The sequence below is a fragment of the Rana temporaria genome, chromosome 1 (genome assembly GCF_905171775.1).
Source record: "Rana temporaria chromosome 1, aRanTem1.1, whole genome shotgun sequence".
NCBI lineage: Eukaryota > Metazoa > Chordata > Amphibia > Anura > Ranidae > Rana > Rana temporaria.
The window spans coordinates 631,890,756-631,915,590 of NC_053489.1; the positions used below are offsets into that span (position 1 = coordinate 631,890,756).

The 24,835-nt window shown below is 45.2% G+C and overlaps 1 protein-coding gene across 2 annotated transcripts in view; it reads left to right on the top strand.

Annotated features, from left to right (window-relative positions):
* The window catches only part of CRMP1 (collapsin response mediator protein 1), a 120,852-nt gene that overhangs the window by 40,082 nt on the left and 55,935 nt on the right, over nt 1-24,835 (top strand). For both annotated transcript variants that reach the window (XM_040335405.1, XM_040335406.1), the window contains exons 2-3: nt 16,779-16,867; nt 22,013-22,197. In XM_040335405.1, coding sequence (XP_040191339.1) covers nt 16,779-16,867; nt 22,013-22,197 — 274 coding nt within the window. The remainder of the gene's footprint in view (nt 1-16,778; nt 16,868-22,012; nt 22,198-24,835) is intronic.

Below are 24,835 nucleotides of genomic sequence, written 5' to 3' on the forward strand. Positions count from 1 at the left end.
ATGGCAGCCCCGTTTTTGCTGGGACTTGTAGTGCACTGTAGGGGCTAAGATATGGCAGCCCCGTTTTTGCTGGGACTTGTAGTGCATTGTGGGGGCTGAGATATGGCAGCCTTTTATGCTGGGACCTGCAGTGCACTCTGGGGGGGGGGGGGGGCTGACATATGGCAGCCTCCTAAGCTGGGACTTGTAGTGCCTTAGACTGGGGGGGGGACTGAGGAATCCTCATTCCGCCACTGAGGGCACTACAAGTCCCAGCAGAGTGGGCTACAATTCTTCCATCCCCTGTAGTCTAGGGCATTACAAGTCCCAGCATAGGAGGCTGGCATATTGCAGCCCCCTGGAGTGCACTACAAGTCCCAGCATAGGAGGCTGCCATATCTCAGCCCCCCAGAGGGCACTACAAGTCCCAGCATAGGAGGCTGCCATATCTCAGCCCCCCAGAGTGCACTACAAGTCCCAGCATAGGAGGCTGCCATATCTCAGCCTCCCCAGAGGGCACTACAAGTCCCAGCATAGGAGGCTGCCATATCTCAGCCTCCCCAGAGGGCACTACAAGTCCCAGTATAGGAGGCTGCCATATCTCAGCCCCCCAGAGTGCACTACAAAGTCCCAGCATAGGAGGTTGTCATATCTCAGCCCCCCAGAGGGCACTACAAGTCCCAGCATAGGAGGCTGCCATATCTCAGCCCCCCAGAGGGCACTACAAGTCCCAGCATAGGAGGCTGCCATATCTCAGCCCCCCAGAGTGCACTACAAGTCCCGGCATAGGAGGATGCCATATCTCATGAATTTAGTCAGGCCTAGGGCAGCACAAAACCTAAATACACCTCTGTATATATAGTAACAAAGTTTACAATTTGTAACACTAATCATTTAGGAACTCACTGAGCTATTTATTTATTTACATTTCCAATATATATTTTTTTAATTTCACATTATTGGCATACATTATCCCAACAAGCAGTGCCACACCCACTACACATTGCTTTTCTAACGCTCATCACCTGGCCAATACCACCCCTACAGTGAAGCATGGTGGTGGCAGTATCATAATGTGGGGATGTTTTTCAGTGGCAGGGACTGGGAGACTTGTCAGGATTGAGGGAAAGATGAATGCAGCAATGTACAGAGAAATCCTTGGTGAAAACCTGCTCCAGGGCGCTCTGGACCTCAGACTGGGGTAAAGGTTTGTCTTCCAACAGGACAATGACTCTAAACACACAGCCAAGATCACAAAGGAGTGGCTACGGGACAACTCTGTGAATGTCCTTGAGTGGCCCAGCCAGAGCCCAGACTTGAACCCGATTGAACATCTGTGGAGAGATCTGAAAATGGCTGTGCACCGACGCTCCCCTTCCAACCTGATGGAGCTTGAGAGGTCCTGCAAAGAAGAATGGGAGAAACTGCCCAATTAATAGGTGTGCCAAGCTTGTAGCATCAAAAATACTTGAGGCTGTGATTGGTGCCAAAGGTGCTTCAACAAAATATTGAGCAAAGGCTGTGAATACTTTATGTACATGTATTTTTTTTTCTTTTTTAATAAATGTGCAAAGATTCCAAACAAACGTCTTTCACGTTGTCATTATGAGGTATTATTTGTAGAATTTGGAGGAAAATAAAGAATTAAGGGCCGGTTCACACTGCTGCGATGTCTGAGATCGGATGTGAAGTCTGAATTTGCATTGCATTCAGACCAAACTCGCCTTTTTTTGGTTCGCAAGTGGAATCGGATCGCATTGGGTGTTCACACCCATGCAATCCGATTCATGTCCTATTTTTTCAGATCGCACTGCGATATGCAAACTGATTTGGGGGTGCCATTAACTTTTAACTGACATTCCCAGCAGTTTGCATAGGGCATTGTTACCTGCTGCCCCGGGAGATATGCGATGCGGGTACCCGCAGTGGATTCGCAGGGTTCTTGCATCACAGGTACAGGTAGATGGGTTCACACAGCGACGCTGAGCTTATCCATCAAATAAGGGCAGCGTTGCTGTGTGAAATGCGTCTGCCTGTACCGGTTTGCCTGTCCTGTGGTGTTATTCATGTTACGGATTTTACAATACAGAGATTCATCACTACCTCAATGTGCAGCAGTGGCGGTGCATCCATAGAGGGCGCAGGAGCACCGCCCCCTCTCGCTCCTACACCGCCACTGAAAAACAATACATAGATTCATGCATTGCATGAGTCTATGTATTGCCACTCCTGCCTCTGCCGCCCACTATTCAGATGGCTGGCCCCCTGGCGAGCGCCGGCCATCTGAATAACAGCAGCTGGTTGGCTGTGGAAGTGTCTATCAGAGCCAGCGAGTCAGATAGGCTTTCCGATAGTCGTAATCGGCTTCCAAATAGTTAACCAGGGGACGTTCCTTGGTTAACACTGACACGCATCTCAGCCAATCAGGTTCCCCGGATCTGGTTACCGGTAACCTGATTGGCTAAAGCGACATCGAGGGCGGGACTACATCGAGGGATCGTGGAGGAGGATCCAAGGATGGCTGACCAAGAAAGGTAAATGCCAGGAGGGGGGTCAATCTTGCGGCATTTTAGGGGCAATTGATGGGCACAGTGGCGACAGTGGCATGGCATAGTGGCTGCGTTTGGCATGGCCCAGTGACGACAAATGATGGGCACAGTGGCGACAATTGATGGCACAGTGGCTACGTTTGGCATGGCACAGTGGCGAAAAAATGGGCACAGTGGCTGCGTTTGATGGCATGGCATAGTGGAAGCAATTGATGGGCACAGTGGCGACAATGGCATGGCACAGTGGTGACAATTGATGGCATGGCACAGTGGTGACAATTGATGGGCACATTGGCGACAATGGCATGGCACAGTGGTGACAATTGATGGCATGGCACAGTGGCGACAATTGATGGGCACAGTGGCAACAATTGATGGGCACAGTGGCAACAATTGATGGCACAGTGGCTGCGTTTGATGGCATGGCACAGTGGCGACAATTGATAGGCACAGTGGCGGCGTTTGATGGCATGGCACAGTGGCGACAATTTTATGGCATAGTGTCTGTGTTTGATGGGCACAGTGGCTGGGTTTGATGGGCACAGTGAGGCTGCAATTAATGTTTTATTTATTTTTTTCGTTTTTTTGTGCCCCTCCCCAAAAATTTTGAGCACCGGCCACCACTGGTATGCAGCCATCCATTCCTTTTGTCCATATTGCATGGCCAGTGAGGCAAGGCTAGCACCCCTGGGAGGAGTCCATTCCCCAACCTGCCTGGTTCCATCACTCACCTGGAGCTGCATTTTATTTGTGAGTGAACCGGCCCTTAATCCATTTTGGAATAAAGCTGTAAGAAAATGTGGAAAAAGTGAAGCTCCGTGAACACTTTCTGGATGCATTGTATACGTCTTCTTGTAGAAAGATATATGCTGCTCCAGGTGCAAATACCAAGACCTCCCCTCCCCTGCACAGCCTGGGTGCTGGCTCTGTGTGCAGAACACATGCAATAGAGGAAATCTGGACAGCCGCACTCCAGTGAAAAATTTGTTTATTGAATAAAATCAGTCCATACAGGAATCAAAGACATTCTTTTCTCCAGCTTTTATAAATGAGTTACAATGTTGCGGTTTTCCTGGCTGTGTCTTTCTATAACATGGTGGAAGCAGTCCTGTTAATGGCAGCAGTATTTCTGCTAGCCTAGACTTCTTTATGTCGGAGGTAAAAAGCACGCTGCATACAAAGTAGTCTTCAAACAGCTCCGCTCTCCCCAGGGGGCACGACGATCTTTTAAGTTATTTATTGGCCGCACGCATTGGCATCATTAAAAACACCCCTTGTACTCTGTACAGACAATGGGATCAGGAATGTGCATGGGAACAATAAAGGCCTTTAATGAAGGATTATCCTGCTGCATTTCTTAAAATAAAAGTTCCTAAAAAAGTACATAGGGCCAGATTCACGTAGGGCAGCGGCGGCGTAACGTATCGTAGATACGTTACACCGCCGCAATTTTTCATCGCAAGTGCCTGATTCACCAAGCACTTGTGATGAAAACCTACGCCGGCGCAAGGCGGGCCAATTTAAATGGGCGTGTGCCATTTAAATTAGGCGCGCTCCCGCGCCGGACCTACCGCGCATGCTCCGTTTCCGAACTCCCGCCGTGCTTTGTGCGAAGTGACGTCATTTTTTCGAACGGCGACGCGCGTAGCGTAATTCCGTATTCCCGGACGGCTTACGCAAACGACGTTATTTTTTAAATTTCGACGCGGGAACGACGGCCATACTTTATACAGCAATACGATTGCTGTGTAAAGTTAAGGCACCAAAAAAAACGACTAACTTTGCGACGGGAAAATAGACTAGCGGCGACGTAGCAAACGCGAAAAACCGTCAGGAATCGCCGTAACTCCTAATTTACATACCCGACGCTGGTTTACGACGAGAACTCACCCCAGCGGCGGCCGCGGTATTGCATCTTAAGATCCGACAGTGTAAAACAATTACACCTGTTGGATCTTAGGGCTATCTATGCGTAACTGATTCTATGAATCAGTCGCATAGATAGAAACAGGGATACGACAGCGTATCAGGAGATACGCCGTCGTATCTGCTCTGTGAATCTGGCCCATAGTTACATTGATGATGTCATCAGAAACTTTTTGTTTCTTCTCTGTATACAGACTGCCCTGTATGGATGACATGATCAGAAAATGGTTAAAACTGGCAGGGGACCCTCTGTAGAGCTTTTAGAGGGCAGCTAGATGAAAGGAAAAGGAAAGCCTACAAGTTTGCTCGATAAGACTGTTTTTTTTTTTTTTTAATCACTTGCTGACCATCCCCCGCAGTTTTATTGCTGCAGAATGACACGGCTGGGCGAAGCGACGTTACCTTACATCGCTTCGCCTTTTGGCCACTAGGGGCACGTGCGCGCCGCCGGATGCATACGCTTACGCGGCACGCCCCCAGAAACCGATGTGAGTGCCCGGCAGGCGCGATAACCGCCCGGCACCCACGATCGCTCGTGACAGAGCGAGAACCGGGATGTGTGTGTGTAAACGCACAGATCTTGGTTCTCTTAGGGGAAAAGAGACTGATTGTGTGTTCATACAATGTATGAACAGCGATCTGTCATCTCCCCTAGTAAGTCCCACCCCCCTTCAGTTAGAACACAGAGAGGGTACACAGTTAACCCCTTGATAGCCCCTAGTGTTAACCCCTTCCCTGCCAGTGACATTTATATAGTCATCAGTGCATTTTTATAGCACTAATCGCTGTATAAATTTGAATGGTCCCAATAATGTGTCAAAAGTGTCCACCGTAATATCGCAGTCCTGATAAAAATCGCAGATCGTCGCCATTACTAGTAAAAATAATAATAATAAAAATTCCATAAAACTACCCCTTATTTTGTAGATGCGATAACTTTTGTGCAAACCAATCAATATACGCCTTATTGTGATTTTTTTTACCAAAAATATATAGAAGAATACATATAAACTGAGGAATAAATTATTGTGACAGCCCCACCCCAAAGGTTTTTTTTATTAGCGCAATTAGGATGCATTTTTATTAGAAAAAAGAAGAAATATACAATGAAGGACAGGAGTTTGACACAGTGACATTGCAATGTTGTGATTTTTAATGTTTGATCAAACAGGTCACTATTTATTTAAAAATTGTTCTTCTGCATTAGTATTAGTATTTATATGGGTTCTTATATTGTAGCCTATGGATGGTATAGTGGTTTAGAGGTTAGAACGTATACCTTGCAGCACTGGGGTCCTTGGTCAGAATTCTCAGCCAGGACACTATCTGCATGGAGTTTGCATGTCCTCTCTAAGTTTGCATGGGTTTTCTCAACTTACACCAGTTTCCTCGCACACTTCAGGCATTCTGGTAATGGTTCCTGTCTAAATTGGCCATATAATGTGTGTAAAAAATTAAGTAGAGTTGCCACCTTATCCCTCTAAACCCAAACACGTATTAATTACACAGGTTCTGTGGTTGATTAAGGTGGTAACTAAACTCAATTGGTGCCTTCTCTGCATTAAATTAGCCTCAGAACCTGTGTAATTCATATGTGTTCTGGTTTAAAGGGATGAGGTGACAACTCTAGTCCTAAGCCAGCAATTAGAGAGGGTTGGGGAAAGACCTGGTGACATACCTTGCAAAACATTTGGCAATAACATTCTATGGAAAAGGCTTTCAAACATATCAGACATGTTGCCAAAAGAGCGTTACCTTAGAATCGCAGAGAGTCAGATACAATTGAACGCATACTGTATATACACTATATAAACATACATACTGTAGCCTAGGTCAAAGCTCAACAAACCCCAGGTGCCAGGTCGCATTGGCGACTAGAATAAGCGACCTTACGCCTGGGCTACACTGCAACATTTTCTGGGCAACTGCCACCCTCTTCTGGTAGCCGGGGATGTGACAAGCAGTCACTGATGGCACTAAGGGCCTCCTCCCCTGCCTGCTGGCACTGCCCGCCCACCTCCGACATCTCCTTCCCAAGAGGGAAGGTGTTGCGGGCTTGATCTGGCACCCTATCCTAAATGGTGAGTGGACAGGGAGTGTGGGGAAGTTGATTGGAATGACCTATTTTCCATTTACGGTATTTATTCTATTTTTTTTTCATTAAAAACATTTTTTTTATTCTTTTTCATTCTCTTTAGTTTTGCGCTCTCTACCTGTGATGCCACAGCCACACAGTCATAAGCCCCTTTCATACGAGCTGTCTGATCAGGTCCGCGACCAGTTTTTTAGGTGGACCTGATCGGACCCTTCATTCTCCTCTATGGAGCAGCGGATGTCAGCGGACACATGTCTGCTGACACGCATCTCAATCCGATCTGATCCTGTCTGCTAAAAGCAGATGGAAGGAGGTTCTATTTTATGAAAAAGGTTTGAGACAAGTAGAAACTCTCTCAAAGAATAAAGGACTTTTGTAGGCACAACATGAGGCGGAACGGATATATATAAAAATATAAATGTCTTTATTACAAAAATACAAAAAATACACAAAAAAAAACCCATAAACACTAAAATGTGACAAACAACATCCTCAACTGGACAAGTTCAACAGATACCGAATTTACAAACAAGGAGGCATAGATTCTATTAATAAGTTGTAGAGCAATCCATTTTAAAATATATACTTGTATCAGGAATTAGGGCCCTTTCAGGCCTCGTACACACGACGGGACATGTCCGATGAAAACGGTCCGCGGACCATTTTCATCGGACATGTCCCCTGGCGGATTTTGGTCTGATGGCTGTACACACCATGAGACCAAATTTCCCGTGGACAGCGAATGCAGTGACGTGGCCGCGCCGTCGCCGCGGCGACGTGCGCGACCCTGGAAGGTCAATGCTTCCACGCATGCGTCGAATCACTTCGACGCATGCGAGGGCTTTCGGCCGAGCGGACATGTCCGGTGAGTCGTACAGACGACCGAACATGTCCGACGGACAGGCTTCCAGCGGACATGTTTCATAGCATGCTAAGAAACATTTGTCCGCTGGAAACCTGTCCGCTAGGCCGGGAATCCGGTCCGGTCGGCCGTACACACGACCGAACATGGTCCGCAGACCAGTTTCAGCAGACATGTTCGGTCGTGTGTACAAGGCCTCACATGTACGGATCCCGTGAGGATCCGTACCTTTCTCATCCGCTTGCTCAGCGGAGATCGCTCCGTTGATCCCCGCTGATCCGGCAGATGACAGGGCGGTCCCTGCTTTCTCTGGTAAACAGGACAGCAACAAATTCTAATCAAGGTAAAGTGGTGTGGATAGATTAGAGCTTAAGGTAGCAGCTGGAGAGTAGAAGACTTTGGTTCAGATCCAGATGTCATAAATGGAGACCACCTTCAAAAAAGCCACGAGATGAAGGTATTCCTTTCACACACCCTTTGGATATAACTGGCTAAATCCCAGATAGAACTGAAAAAGAGCCTCCTATTTGAAATCCCCCACTTGAAGGCTCATTAGTAGAGCCAGCACAAGACCCAATAGGGTGGAGACACCTGGAAGTTCCACTAGCGCAAGTTTCCCCGTCAGAGTGTGTATCGCCCATTACCTGACATCCAGGGTCAATCAGCACCTACCTATTTTTGTCCTAAAGAAGCAAAATAATGCGAAACACGTTGACTTGGACGAGTTCATGGACCCTAAATCCTGATATACGTATACATTCTACAATGGATTGCTCTACAACCTATTGATATAATCCATGCCTTCTTGTTTGTAAATTGGATATCTGTTGACGATAATAGACAGTCAGTTATTTAATAGCGTGAAAATAAAAATAAAACAGATACAACAGTAGCAAATTAAACCTGGTACAATAATAAGGATATTGCATAAATTCCAACAGTTCATGGTAACAATAATCGAGATAATTTTAATTGGTTCATACTGAAAACAATACCAGAAAAGCCAATTCATTGGAGCGTGTCTCCATGGTATATAAAGATTGGGTATGTTGGTACAGTCCACTGGTATGGAAGGGGAATAATTGATAATAGCTTGTCATATATTAACCAATGGGGCATCTAATGGCTCGTAGTAATGTATAATTGGTTAAGGATATAGACATTGTACAGGATCAATTTGATTAAAATATCTCCATAATAATTGTAACCATGATTACATGATACATTGATATAATTAATATATATAAAATGATAAATAATACAGTAGCAGCAAATGTACAAGGGGGCATCTGTTAGCTCATCCGTAATAATTCTAGCCATGATTGAATGATGAATAAAATGAAGTCAATGTATAAAATGGTAGATGGTAAAGTAACAGCAAGTATGAAGGGGGCATCTATTGGCTCGACGCGTTTCGTGGCTAATGCCACTCTTCAGGAGCAGGGTATGAGGTAGAGGTCTGTAGATATTAAAAACAATATAATTTGAGATAGGGGTATACATAGTAAATCCAGTTAGGGAGGGAGGGGGAAGAATTTGAGTAATAACTATTCCCCAGAATACTTACGGGTATGTCAAAGACCATGGGCACAGACTAGGAGGGCAATAAAGGTGGCTGGAGAGAAATCAGCCCACGGGAGCTGAGGTGGGCCAAACCCACCACAAGAATGGAAAGATCCAGTAAAGAGCTGAGTATCCCAAATGGCGGCCTCATGGATGCATGGAGGTTGGTGTGACTGATATAGATATAATAATCTGTAAAAATGAAAATAAAAGCTGATAATGGCTAAAACATGAAAAGCGTGACACTAAACCAAAATAATATAATAAGGCATAAGCCAGTGGGTTGAGAAAATGTGTAGGTTGTGACAAGGAAGTGTACGTGAAGGTGCACTATACCCCAATGTGGTGACAATAGTGATAAAGGAACTGTAAATGGACCCCAAATATTGGAGTGGTATGCCACAAACAGAAAGGGATAAAGACAGTGGGGCCTCGTGTAGCTACAAAGTGGATGGTAGGACAGGGTAAAACAATAAGTTTGTATACCTGAGAGTGAATAAGGTGGGTGCCAAGAAACAACCAGGACCGACAGGAGCGCTCATGAGTAAGCACTGATTGTAGTGCGAAACGTCAGCTGTATGCCCCTGTCTTTGCTGTGATGTTTGAATACTTTTATCAATAAAAGGCAACCGAGAAGGTTTTTCCAGAGTGCGGCTGTCCAAACATTTCTTTCTACAATTGCTTCGTGCATTGCCGGCACCTGGGTTTCTCTGAGAGGATACGGATTCATCCACATACCTAATTGGAGCGGTGACTATCTTCTCTATACAGAAAAGTTATATCTATCTAATGGAAGTGTTACTTCCCTCCTAGTTCCCTGATTCTGGGACAGTATAGCTGATCCAGGTATAATTTGAGACTAAACGCAGGAGGCCAGTTTAAAGTAGAACTACTGTATAGGCAAAATGTATGTATATGGTTAAAGGAAATCATTTTGGTACTAAGTGACCCCGAAAGGCATCCACCTAAAAGCTGAAGTGATAATGGATGGGCGTAGAGTATGTGCTTAGTATTCCTTATAAGTGTGTGTAGTACTCTTGTCCTAAACAGGGCTGCTAGTAAATTTAGTTGTGCTAGGTGGTAACTAGCCTGGCTAATTTGTAGTCTTTGATCAAATGTTTTTCTCTTAAGCTTGATAGTAGCTGTGATTTCTCTCTTCTGTCAACAGGTGGCACTGTTGCCTTTGGCATTGGTATGATAGATTGCAGTGAATTCAGGTTATGAGTGAATATGCTTTCTCAGCCAATCAGCAGGAGTTTTTTTGACCGCTGAGGCTGCTGGGATATTATATTTATTTGGAGAGAGCCAGGTGATTGGGGGTTCTTTCCACCCAGGCTGTGGCCTGGGTGGGTGTGTGTGGAACAGCGGTAGAGGTGTAGTCTTGAAGCCTGAGGCCTAGCCACATGTAACAGGCTCAGCCTGAGGGGAGCCTGATCATTGCCAGGAGACATAGGAGAAGAAGTTGCCAGAGGGTCAATCACTCTTTCTGATGGAGGCAAGTGTCAAAGGAATGGAGTTTTGAAGGAGTACCAGAGCAGACTCTTTATCAGCTGGGGACTGTGAAGTGTTGTGAAAGCTTCAGGAGAGAACTCATCCAAGATGTACACAGGGTAGCTGTGAGTAAATCTTGAACGAGTATAGCGAGTAGCTGTAAGTAAAGCTTGAAGAGAAATACAGCGGGTAGCTGTGAGTCCGAGGAACCCATCCTTGAAGAGAAATACAGCGGGTAGCTGTGAGTTCGAGGAACCCATCCTTGAAGAATACAGCGGGTAGCTGTGAGTCCGAGGAACCCATCCTTGAAGAATACAGCGGGCAGCTGTGAGTGATGCTTGAGGATCTACAGTGGAATGCTGTGATTAAAGTTGTTGCTATAGGAGACAGCAGTTGCTACTGTATGTAGAATTGTACACCCTCTCTTGCTCGCTCCCGAGATGGACTGTGGGACTATGGGATAGAGCAATGCCTTATGCAGCAACTAATGTGCACTGATTGTTCAAAAAAATGGAAATGAGCGGAAAAGGAGAGGGTTAGGAGCTTGCAGTGGAGGCAGAAAAACACAGGAAGAAACTATTTAATGAAAAATAGATTAGAGGGCCATTAAAGTGGTAAGTTATTAGGAAAGTGACATTATGTCATTGACTTCCAATGCTGAGTAAGCCCCAGTGCGACTAGTCCTGTGAATTGACAGGTCCAAAATGCTTGACAAGTCGCATGCTATTGTCGGCAATGGCACTGTTCAAATCAGTGCAATGCCCACTTTGCGATACCCACTTTGCGATACCCACTTTGCGATGCCCACTTTGCGATACCCACTTTGCGATGCCCACTTTGCGATGCCTCACTGATTTAAAAAAGAAGATTTTCCTGCACTATTTTTGCAGATTGTAGGTGCATAGATGCATAGATCATAGACATCTGTGCATGATAAATTGTGGTTTAAAATATCTCTACAGGGCAGTAATGTCCTATTAATCATATATATTTTATTCATTGAGTGACACAATATTTACAGCTACTGGTAGGGTTGCCAACTCATCTATTTAAAACAGAACACATATTAATTACACAGGTTCTGAGGCTAATTTAATCCAAATAAGGCACCAAGTGAGTTTAATTACCTCCTTAATCAGCCACAGAACCTGTGTAATTAATATGTGTTCTGTTTTAAAGGGATGAGGTGGCAACTCTAGCTACTGGTGTAGTCAAATTTCTTTTATCTTGAATTATTCCGGTGCCCAAGGCCAGCAGACGCTTTACATGCTTTGCATGTGCACACATTAAAATACATTTTCACCTTACTGGGTGGATCATTCAAAATAAGCTGTCATTATACTGACAACACATGGGAAGGCACATGGAAGGCCCAGTCTCTGATGGTAAATGGGGCAGGTTTGGAAATGTGAAAAGATGTTATGTGTCTGTGCCAGCGTCTTGCATAATGTGTCGCTGACACTTCCCTGGCACTGTTCAGGCCCAACTGTCCCCATTATGGAGCTTATTCTGCATGCTTTGCTTCCTTTGTCTTTAAAGATAAATGTTTTTATCCATTGAGATGGAAACCTTTCTGGAAAAATAAATGAGTACTATACTTTGTAAAACATAAGGACTTGTTCATCAACAGGGTAGCATTTATTTTTATTTTTGATGCAGATAACATTTTTGGTGCAAAGGGTGATTCGAGCGGACGTTCATGTCCCTCCTCCCTCCCCACAATCTTCTGTTCAGATTAATATGAGTAGGATAGAAATAAATAAAGAAAGCAATGTGGAGATAAGTTTACATTTTGACCATAGATAGTCTTTAAAGTGGACTATCTCCACCTATGCCTTTTCTTGCTTTGCTACCCCACTGTTTGATTCAGCTGCTGAAAGTGAGGGAGCGGAAGCTTGTGTAAGCTCTAAGGGCTGGTTCACACCATGGCCCAGATTCGAGAAGCAATTGCGCCCGTGTAACCATAAGTTACACGGCGCAATTGCTTACTTGCTCCGGTGTAACGAGTGCTCCTGATTCAGGAACCTTGTTACACCGACTGCAGCCTAAAATCTGCGCCGCATAATGCAGATTTTAGGCTGCATTCTTGTGCTTGCCGCTAGGGGGCGCTCCCATTGTGATCAGCGTGTAGTATGCAAATTGCATACTACCAACTGATTCACAAACTTGCGCGAGCCCCGCGCAAGCCAGGTACGGAGTTTCCGTACGGCAACTTTAGCGCAAGGCTGCCCCTTCTAATAGTAGGGGCAGCCAATGCTAAAGTATAGCCGCCGCTCCTGCGACGTGAAATTTGAATTTCACGTCGTTTGCGTAAGTGCTTTGTGAATGGCGCTGGACGTCATTCACGTTCACTTTGAAGCAAATGACGTCCTTGCGACGTCATTTGCCGCAATGCACGTCGGGAAAGTTTCCCGACGGAGCATGCGCTGTACACTCGGCGCGGGAGCGCGCCTAATTTAAATGATTCCCGCCCCCGCGGGATCATTTAACTTGCGCGCGCTTACGCCGGGCAAATTTGCCGGCGCGCCCTCGCAATTCACGGAGCTACTGCTCCGTGAATCGAGGGCAGCGCAAAATATTTGCGGGGGCGCAGGGCAAAATCGTTGCCCTGCTCCCCCACAAATATCGCGCAATTCTACCTGAATCTCACAGTCTGTGTGTTCCTGTGCAATTCACATGTGATCTGGAAGCCAAACAATTTCAGCCCATTCATTTGCATGAGCTTAAATCGTGCTGGACCACACCAAAAGTAGAGCATGCACTATTTTATAAAATGCACAGCAACTGGATCACATGGTACTATGCACTGCGTTTTCGACCTGTGTTGGGGTTTTGTTAGGTTAACACTGACAACCATTGCAGAATGCAAGTGCAATGTGTTTTAAATGTGGTGGTGGAGACTGGCACAGAACACGGGTTTCCCGCCTCTCGTTGTGTGAACTGGTGTGAACTAGCTGGCCCTAAGTTACTCAACATGTGACTGTGCTGGTTGCTGAGAGGCAAATCCTCAAGCACCAGCTTTATCTCTTGGGAGGAAATTCTGGGTACTTTTCTTCACTTGCATTGGCCAAACTGAGTGGTGGGCTATCAAAGAGAAGGTGAACTTTGCCCTGCATGGTCTAAGTCAGTGAAACTGTCCAAACTGTGTACCTTTGTTAGCTTTTATCTCTCCCTTGGGGCACTATTTCTCACAGCGACTCCAACATCTGGGCACTCAGTGACACCAACATTGGGGTACTATTTCTCTCACTGACACCAATGATGGGAAACTATTCCTCCTCCTACTGATCACAAACCCTGAGGCAATGTTTATTCCTATGTTGGGTCTGGGACCTTTTCTCCCCCACTGACCACAATTCGGCCCCCTAATGCCTGAAGGTCAGTAAACTGTCCCTTTGTTTGAAAAGTTTGAAGACCCCTGGTCTAAGCACAGGCTCACTTTATTTAGAGTTAGGTTGTCCTCTGGCCTTCTATTGCTCTTCTGTTTTTGTCTTGTTTTACATGAAATGCACTCTGGATAAGTCTCTATACATACAGTTTATGCTTCTGAAACATTGCTGTGGGAGTAATCGGCTAGACAGTTTAAATAAGTAATTTTAGCTCCAGCAGCGGTATTACTCATTGTCCCTTTCTGCTTAGATTCGGCTTTTCCATGCAGAGAAGAAAAAAATAACCTTGTCCAAACTGCAGTGTTTTTCAATTTTCTGACAAAAAAGTAAAACATAGAGCTTCGGGTATTCCTTCCATTATTCAGTAGAAAAGCAGAGAGAATAGAGAGAATAGATTCAGTTCCTCTAATCTTTCCTCATAGCTGAGCTCCTCCATGCCTCTTATCAGTTTGGTTGCCCTTCTCTGCACTTTCTCCAGTTCTCCGATGTCCTTTTTGAGAACTGGTGCCCAAAACTGAACTGCATATTCCCGATGAGGTCTTACTAATGATTTGTACAGGGGCAAAATTATATCTCGGTCTCTGGAGTCCATACCTCTCTTAATACAAGAAAGGACTTTGCTCGCGTTGGAAACCACAGCTTGACATTGCATGCTATTATTAAGCTTATGATCTACCAAAACCCCCAGATCCTTCTCCACTACGGATCCCCCCAGTTGTACTCCCCCTAGTGTGTATGATACATGCAGATTCTTATTCCCAAAGGGAAATAACTTTAATTAATTGATTGATTTATTTATTGATGAATAAACGTCAGGGAGAGAGGGTTAGGAATGCAGGATTGGTTGTTGTAGGCCCTTTAAGAGCAGCAAAGTTATTTCCAATGACTCTGTGATCGTGACTCTGAGTTTGTTTTAATAAGAAAAGAAAGAACCCTCTGGAAGGTTTGCTCCATTTTTCACCTTCCCTATGCTCACCCTCAGTGGCGGTTCACACAGGGGCAACCCAACTTACGACTTTGCAAGGCGACTTCAGCGTGACTTGGAGCAACTTACAACGCGACTTAAAGTTGCCTACAGGACAGGTGACTTTGCCAGTGGCCAATCACAGAATAATCAGCTCTGTGGGAGGGAGGGGTTTGCCTGAGTAAACTATTTTTTTTTCCTGTAAAGTTGCTTCAGTTAAGACAGTGATCCGACTTTGGAGGCAACTTCCATTGAAATCAATGGGTACAAGTTGCCTAGAAGTCGCCTTGAAGTAGTACAGGAACCTTTTCTAAAAGTCAGTGCGACTAGAGTAGTGTAAATTGAGATGGCTCTCATTCACTTCAATTGAATTTCTCATGTCGCACGACCCAAGTCGCTGTAGTGTGAACTGGCACTCAGCGATTGGCTGGGGTGGATACATTTTTATAACTCTGATTTTGTTACTTCTCACACCAACTACTGGAGCAGGCAGAAATAATCAACTCCCTGAGCTTAGGAAAAACCTACCAAGTGCAGAAAATATAAACAAAAGCTCCAGCTGGCTACAGTCTAGCTGTAAAACAACATAGAAAACTAACTAGGGACACTGGGCCAGATTCACAAAAGAGATACGACGGCGTATCTCCTGATACGCCGTCCTAACTATGCGGCTGATTCATAGAATCAGTTACGCATAGATAGCCCTAAGATCCGACAGGTGTAATTGACTTACACCGTCGGATCTTAGGATGCAATTGTAGGCCGGCCGCTAGGTGGCGAGGCCATTGCCGTCGGCGTAGAATATGCAAATGACTAGTTACGGCGATTCACGAACGTCCGCGATGCCCGTCGATCTAAATTTACGTCGTTTCCTTAGCGATACGCGTCGTAAAGTTAGGGCTGCCTCCTAGGTGTTCTAAGCAATGTTAAGTATGGCTGTCGTTCCCGCGTCAAAATTTAAAAAATCACGTCGTTTGCGTAAGTCGTCCGTGAATGGCGCTGGACGCCATTTATGTTAACGTCTAAACAAATGACGTCCGTGCGACGTCATTTAGCACAATGCACGTCGGGTAATTTTCCCTACGGAGCGCTGCGCAGTACTTTCGGCGCAGGAACGCGCCTAATTTAAATGGTGCCCGCCCCATTTGAATTAGGCGGGCTTGCACCGAGCGGATTTACGTTACACTGCCGCAAGTTTACAGGTAAGAGCTTCGTGAATCAGGCACTTACGCTGTAAACTTGCGGCGGTGTAACGTAAATCAGATAAGTTACGCCGCCGCGGAGCAACGTAAATGTACCTGAATCTGGCCCACTGCTTTTAAAGGTAGAGTCCCAGCAAAAACATTAGTATCTTCCAAGGTGCCAATATACCACAGTGGGGAAAGTACTGGGCTGTTTGTGTAAAGTATTTGAGATCCAGTTGGGTGGAGCAGTACATAAGCATGAAGGTAGCCAAATTGGTATGTGTCTTATTTAGTCTTTTTTCTTGCAAAAAATTAAATTACCTGTTTTTATAGATTATTCCTCCTGATGAAGCAGAATTAAGACTGGTAGAGGATCCCTAATTTATGAGGATAATTCCAATACCAGATACTTCCTTTGGGGAATAACCTACGAGTAATTGTATACATATAATCACACACATAGGTTGGACTTGATGGACTTGTGTCTTTTTTTCAACCTCACCTACTATGTAACTATATACGGTTTAATTTCCCCTTTTATTGAAATATTGATTTTGTTCATTTATAAGTTTTTTATATGTAATAAATAAGATTTTTTACTGAAGTTGATTGTTTGCCTATCAGTACTGGGATAGTCCACAAGCCTCTCCTTTTGGTTTGAATGTGTGAGAGGACAGCCTCAGCAATTGTGCGCACCCTCTTTCCTCCCTTTATTTTCTTGCAAAAATACATGAATCTTTGTCAGTAAATGTTATTTGTTATTTTTTGTCTTCCAGAGTGACCGACTTCTTATTAAAGGTGGGAAAATTATTAATGATGACCAGTCCTTCTATGCAGATGTTTACCTCGAAGATGGCCTTATTAAGTAAGTGAACAAAAAAACCTTAGCAGAAGGAACTCTGTTTAATGATAATACCGAACCTCCATTGTGGAATTCTACCCACCCTGGGGTAGATCCACGTACCTCCGCTGCGCCCGGCGCAGATGTGAGATACGCTACGCCGCTGTAACTTACCTGGCTTTGGTTTGAATCCTCAATGAATTCGCGCCGTAAGTTACGGCGGCGTAGTGTATCTCTCGCGGCGGATTTCAAATTGGGCGGGTAGGGGGCGTGTTTCATTTAAATGAAGCGTGTCCCCGCGCCGAACGAACTGCGCATGCGCCGTCCCTAAAATTTCCCGCCGTGCATTGCGCTAAATGACGTCTCAAGGACGTCATTGTTTTCAACGTGAACGTAAATGGCGTCCAGACCCATTCACGGACGACTTACGCAAACGACGTAAAATTTTCAAAATTAGACGCGGGAACGACGGCCATACTTAACATTGAATACGCCACCAGATAGCAGCTTTAACTATACGCTGGAAAAAGCCGAACGGAAACGACGTAAAAAAATGCGACGGCCACTCGTACGTTCGTGGATCGTCGGAAATAGCTAATTTGCATACTCGACGCGGATTACGACGTGAACGCCACCTAGCAGACGCCGAAAAATTGCATCTAAGATCCGACGGCGTACGAAGACGTACGCCTGTCGGATCTAACACAGATGCCGTCGTATCTTGTTTTGGGGATACCAAAACAAAGATACGACGCACAAAATTTGAAATTACGCGGCGTATCAAGAGATACGATGCGTAATTTCTTTGAGGATCTGCCCCCCTTTGTCTAATTTTATATATATATATATATATATATATATATATATATTTTTTCTGATTATGAATAGAGTATGAGGAATGGGTAAAACTGACAAGGGTATGGGAAGAGGTCACGCTGAGTTGCATGCATGGGCAGCTTCAGCTTGGTGTACAATTTTGGCATATCCCGGAATGAAAACAGGCAAAGGCTTTGTCACCAGTGAGAGGGCCTGCAGACTTTGCATTGCTGGAAAGTTTTCAACCCTTAAATTTATCTATATTTTGAAAATCAGCTATAAAGCAAAATCATTGGTGAAGAAAAGCACTCTTTGGTATAGTTGATTACATTTTTCATATTAATTATTTGTGATCTGTGTAATTTGGGTATATCTTTTCTTGGGTGTGTTTTTTTTTCTTTTGCCTACATACAGCGGGGAAAATAATTATTTGATCCCCTGCATATTTTGTAAGTTTGCCCACCTACAAAGAAATGAAGGGTCTATCATTTTTATCATAGGTGTATTTTAAATGATATAGACAGAATATCAACCAAAAATTCAGAAAAATACATGATACAAATGCTATAAATTGAGTTGCAGTTCAGTGAGTAAAACTAGTATTTGATCCCCAAGCAAAACATGACTTGGTACTTGGTGGAGAAACCCTTGTTGGCAAGCACCCTCTGTAAGACATTTCTTGTAGTTGGTTACTAGGTTTGCAGACATCTCAGGCCTCGTACAGACGAGAGGATATCCATTGGAAACGGTCCACCGGACCGTTTCCAGCAGACATTTCTGCTCCCGATTTTGATCTGATGGGCTGTACACACCATCAGATCAAAATCCCTGCGGAAAACATACGTGGTGACGCCGCAACGATGACGCGGCGACGTGCGCGACCCTGGAAGGTAAATACTTCCACGCATGCGTCGAATCACTTCGACACATGCGAGGGATGGGGATCGCTTGGACTTATCAGGTGAGTCTGTACAGACGACCGGATCAGTCCAACGGACAGGTTTCCAGCGGATAGATTTCTTAGCATGCTAAGAAATTTTTATCCGCTTGAAAACCGTCGGCTGGAGAAATCTCCGCCGAAAAATGTCCGCTAGGCCGTACACACGACCGGATTTGTCTGCTGGAACTGATCCGCGGATAAATCCCAACGGACAGATCCGGTCGTGTGTACGAGGCCTTAGGAGGGATTTTGGTCCACTCTTCTTTACAGATCTTCTCTAAAAATTTAAGGTTTCTTGGCTGTTGCGTGGCAACTCAAAGTTTCAGCTCCCTCCATAAATTTTCTATAGGATTAAGGTCTGGAGACTGGCAAGACCACTCCATGACCTTTATGTGCTTCTTCTTGAGCCACTCCTTTGTTGCCTTGGTGTTATTTTTTGGGTCATTATCATTCTGGGAAACGCATCTATGACCCATCTACAGTGCTTGACAGTAGGTATGGTGTTGTTAGGGTCATAGTCAGCATTTTTCTTCCCCCAAACACGACGCGTCAAGTTAATGCCAAAAAAGCTCAATTTTGGTCGCATCCGACCACAGCATTTTCATCTAACCCTTCTCTGAATCATTTAGATGTTCATTGGCAATCTTCAGACGGGCCTGTACATGTGCCTTCTTGAGGAGGGGGACCTTGCGGGCACTGCAGGATTTTAGTCTATGGCGGTGTATTGTGTTCCCAATGATTTTTCTGGTGACTATGGTCCCAACTGCCTTGAGATCATTCACAAGCCCCTCTCGTGTAGTTCTGGGCTGATCCCTCACTTTTCCCATGATCATCCTTCCCCCGTGAGGCGAAATCTTGCATGGAGTTTCAGACTGAGGGCGATTGATGGTTATTTTGTATTTCTTCAATTTGCGAATATTCACTCCAACAGTTCCTTCTCACCAAGCTTTTTGCTGATGGTCTTGTAGCCCATTCCAGCCTTGTGCAGTCCTACAATCTTGTCATTGACCTTCTTTGACAGCTTTTTGGTCTTGCCCATGATGGTGAGGTTTAAATGGAAGAAAGAGATTCTGTGGAGAGGTATCTTTTATACACATACGTTGTTGTTAGGAACACTTTATTGAATTGACAGGACTAATCTGTGTTCCACATGAGCACATACTGTAGCCAGTCTGTGGGAGCCAGAATTATTGTTGGTTGGTAGGGGATAAAATACTTATTTTACTCACTGAACTGCAGCTCAATTTATAACATTTGTGTCATGTGTTTTTTGGTTGACATTCTGTCTCTATCATTTAAAATACGCCTATGAAAAAAAATAGACTCTTCATTTATTTGTAAGTGGGCAAACTTACAAAATCTGCAGGGGATCAAATAATAATTTTCCCCACTGTAATTTTTGGTATAATGTGTCCCTGGGTGTGAGCCAAATGTCTCACAGTATTGTGTTAAATATCCATAAAAAATTACTATTAACCACTTCCCGACCTCATGTACATTTACGTCGGCAGAATGGCACGGACAGGCACATCAACGTACCTGTACGTGCCTGCCTAGACGTGGGTGGGGGGTCCGATCGGGACCCCCCCCCCGGTACATGCGGAGGTCGGGTCCGCTCGGGGAGCGATCAGGGACGACGGCGCGGCTATTTGTTTATAGCCGCTCCGTCGCGATCGCTCCCCGGAGCTGAAGAACGGGGAGAGCCGTGTGTAAACGCGGCTTCCCCGTGCTTCACTGTGGCGGCGCATCGATCGAGTGATCCCTTTTATTAGGGAGACTCGATCGATGATGTCAGTCCTACAGCCACACCCCCCTACACTAGTAAACACATACACAGTGATCCCTAAATGTTACAGCGCCCCCTGTGTAGTCCCAAACTGCAACTGTCATTTTCACAATAAACAATGCAATTTAAATGCATTTTTTGCTGTGAAAATGACAATGGTCCCAAAAATGTGTCAAAATTGTCCGAAGTGTCCGCCATAATGTCGCAGTCACGAAAAAAAATCGCTGATCGCCGCCATTACTAGTAAAAAAAGTAAAAAAAATAAAAATGCAAAAAAACTATCCCCTATTTTGTAAACGCTATAAATTTTGCGCAAACCAACCGATAAACGATTATTGCGATTTTTTTTAACCAAAAATAGGTAGAAGAATACGTATCGGCCTAAACTGAGGAAAAAAAATATTTTTATATATGTTTTTGGGGGATATTTATTACAGCAAAAAGTAAAAAATATTGAATTTTTTTCAAAATTGTTGCTCTATTTTTGTTTATAGCGCAAAAAATAAAAACCGCAGAGGTGATCAAATACCACCAAAAGAAAGCTCTATTTGTGGGGAAAAAAGGACGCCAATTTTGTTTGGGAGCCACGTCGCACGACCGCGCAATTGTCTGTTAAAGCGACGCAGTCCCGAACTGTAAAAACCCCTTGGGTCTTTAGCCAGCATATTGGTCCGGGGCTTAAGTGGTTAAAGCTCAAGGCTGGTCAAAACTTAAAAAAAAAAAACAGCACAAGGGATGTGACGTGTTCCCTGTGCTGCTGGCTTCTGTTTTAGTTGAAATCCTAAGTCCTCTGATTCAGCCCCCCCACACCCATAATCTTTTGGTGATGCAGGGGTTAACAGTGCTAAGTGCAAACTATGCCTGCCCTTTTCGCCCACATACTCCGTTCATAAAAGCTGTACTATATAGTAGCTTCTATTAATGAAAAGCAATCTATGAATTAAGGACAACAGATGAGTAGAAGGTCTACCTCCTCCATTCATATATTGGTTTTCATTGATGGAAGCTATACTACAGCTTCTATGAATGAAGGAAGGGGTGAAAAGGGCAGGCATGACAAGTATCTGTGACAGGTCCAGTGCTTGTATTAACCCCTCCGCCCCCCGCGCCCCCGCATTGGAAGATTATGGCTGCAGGGGTAGGGGTGGATCAGAGGACAGAGGACGTCAACTAAAACCATGGCTGGCAGCATAAGAAATACTTCTCAATCACTGTAAGTACCATCCCTTGTGCTGATTTAAATAAAATAAAAAAGTTTGGACTTGAAAGAAACTTTATAGGAAAGAAATAATAGAGCTGCCATTGCTGACTGTTTTTTGTAAACTCTGGTACCATCGTGTTTAGCTTTCCTTCATTAGTCCATTCATAGAGTTCTCATATCTTTATGCTCAATTGCTATATTACTCTAACAACACTTGACAGTACGGGGGAGATGTACTAAAACTGGAGCACTCAGAACCTGGTGCAGCTGTGCATGGTAGCCAATCAGTTTTTAACTTCATCTTATTTAGTTAAGCTTTGGCAATAAAACCTGGAAGTGTATTGGTTTCTATGCAGAGCTGCACCAGATTTTTCACTCTCCGATTTTAGTAAATAACCCCTTACGTGTTTTTGTTTTTCTTTCCAGACAAATTGGGGAAAACCTAATTGTTCCAGGAGGAGTGAAAACGATTGAAGCCAATGGACGTATGGTCATTCCTGGTGGTATTGATGTCAACACGTATCTCCAGAAGCCCTACCTGGGCATGACAACAGTAGATGACTTTTACCAAGGCACTAAGGCAGCTGTAACTGGAGGAACTACCATGATCAGTGAGTAGATTGTAATACTTATTACCATGTTTTTAGCTTTTTCAGGGTCAGATGACCTGCTCTGCAACTATAAATATATAGACAGACACGAACCTTTATCAATAAAGCTAATTTAGGAAAACCACCTACCTGCTCAATGGCTCTAAATTTAAAGTTATATAAAGCTGAGCTCTGGGAATTAGAGTAACCCCCTCCCCCCCCGGCCGCACCCAAATGTTTGTTTAGTCCATGGGTGCGAGGTATGGTGTATTATTCCTGGCTCTGGCATGTCCCCTCCATCCATGTGACCAGTCCAGTGCTGCTGCATCTTTTTTTTTTTTCAATAACAGTTTTATTTAGAAATAATTTATTCATTACAAATATGCATGTAAGACAGTCGACTCGTACATTAAGCAATAAAGTCCTAACACTCGTATTCAGCATAATCAGCGTCACTGTCTTTTCTCCCATATTTCAACATATAGTGCTACAGCTGTGTGCTGTTTGTTTTGTGTTTTGGAAGCCTAACAAGAGCTTGGTGAGGAATAACTATTTGCATGCAATATTGCGCAACTTCATTGGTGTGAGTCACCAGGGAACTCATGGAAGAGAAGAGCAAGAAATGGAAGAAGAAAAGAGGAAAAAAAAAAGGAAAGGGGGGAAAAAGAGGGGGATAGAATAGGTAAAAAGATCATCCATCTATTGTATTTACCGGTTCAGGGTGGATCCTCCCAGCGGTGCCACAACTCCCAGACCTCATCGTGTGCCTCCAGTCTGTCCTGCATTCTGGCCGTCATCCTTTCCATCAGTTCCACGTCTTTAATCCTGGCATAAAGAGCCTCGGGCTGCGCACCAAGCAGCGTGCTGCCGTGAGTACATGGCGGGTCAATTTCTTGTAGGGGGCTGGAATTTTCAGTGGGAATAGTCCTAGTAGGCAGAATTTTGGGGCAAGGGGGATCGTCCTTTTTGAGAAGACGAGACAGCAATTGCTGGACCGAACTCCAAAATGGGGCAATCTGCGGGCAGCTCCAGTAGATATGGAGGAGGGTCCCTCTAGCCCCCTGGCAGCGCCAGCAGCGGTCAGAGGTGGTAGGATTCATGGAGTGGAGGACATCAGGGGTCATATACCAAAAGTAAAGTATTTTGTACATGTTCTCCTTGTACAATGTACAAATCAAGCTTTTTGCTGCCTGAGCCCAGATCACCCGCCATTGTTCAATGCAGATCTCCTCGCCAAGGGCCCTCTCCCATTTAGCCATGTAGGCGTGTTTACCCGTAGTGTCCACAGACCAGGCATTCAAAATTTTATAGATATTGGAGATCAGGCCCTTCTGCTCAGAACCCTCCAGAATCAGCCTTTCAAAAGGCGTCGGGGGGAAAAAATTGCAAATTTGGTGCAATCGACAAGGCGTAATGGCGTGTCTGGAGAAATCCATAGAACTCTCGGTGCAGCAGATCATGTTTGGCCTGTAGCTCAGCAAATGGGCGCAGTCTGCGGGTCAGTGGGTCCACCAGGTTCCAAAAGTGGAAAAGATTCTGTGTGGTCCACGGCAAGGACATTCGGTGGGTAAGGCTATCTGGTACCTTGGAATTGCAAGCAAAGGAAGTCAGGAGGGAGCTGTCGGATGTCAGCCTATGTTGGCGGATCAGTTTGCGCCACATTCGCCGGAGAGTGGATCTGCAGCTTTCCCCCAGACTGACCATCGGCCCTCTGGCTCAGGTAGTAAGAGTGGGTGCAGGGATAGGTGAGCTGGGCCTGGCAGGGCTGGAAAGTCCCCCCGAGTACATCGAGAGGGATAGGGAGCCTGGATCTGTCTCGTGGATGCTGGGGTCTGATGCTGTCCGCAGCAGCTGCGGGAAGGCTGCAGAGCACTGGGTGTAGTGCTGCTGCTGCTGCTCTGGGTGTCCTAAGACGGCCTGGTGATAAGGCCTCCATGAGGGGACTGGTCTGGCTCGGGGGACTCACCGCTCCCGATCGCCGCGGGGTGTCCTCCGGGTGCCGCTCCAGCAGCTGTGAGTCCGTGGGAGCCCGTAGCTGGTCCGGGATCGAGGAGGAGGGCTGCATCCGGGCACCATCTTGGCTGTCCCGTCTGGCGGCATGTCCGACGGCTGAAAGTAGGACCGGAGGTCCGTGGAAGAGCCCGTATGGGGTTGAGAGGATCCCCTGGGCTTTGTGGATCTAGTCGTCCCGGAGCCGCCCATAGCAGTGCTGATTAAAGTGCACAAATCTTCTGTGTAGCTGCGGGCTGTGGGAGAGCAGGAGGATTAGGCTGCCATGTAGGTTGACTTCCGGTCACGCCCCCGCTGCTGCCTCTTTAAGGCACTTTGGGCCCTTTTAACATGTATGTCTCCTCCACATACAGTGAAGGGTTAATAGCCCTGCACTGTATGTGATGAGGAATAGCATAAATCCAGCCATAGATGGATCGAATCTCTGCCAGTTCAGCCGGGACAGGGCGAGATGCGATCCATCTATGGGCAGGCTGGCTATACTGAAGTTGATCAATTGATTGACTTCAGGACAACCAGCCCATTGAATTTTTTGCATGCGATTACTGCTGGCAGCTATAACCACCAGTAGTAATTAGTGTTTAACAAGTGCAAAGGCCTGCCTGATTGGATACAAATTAAAGTGTTGTTTAGGTTTGACTTCATATTA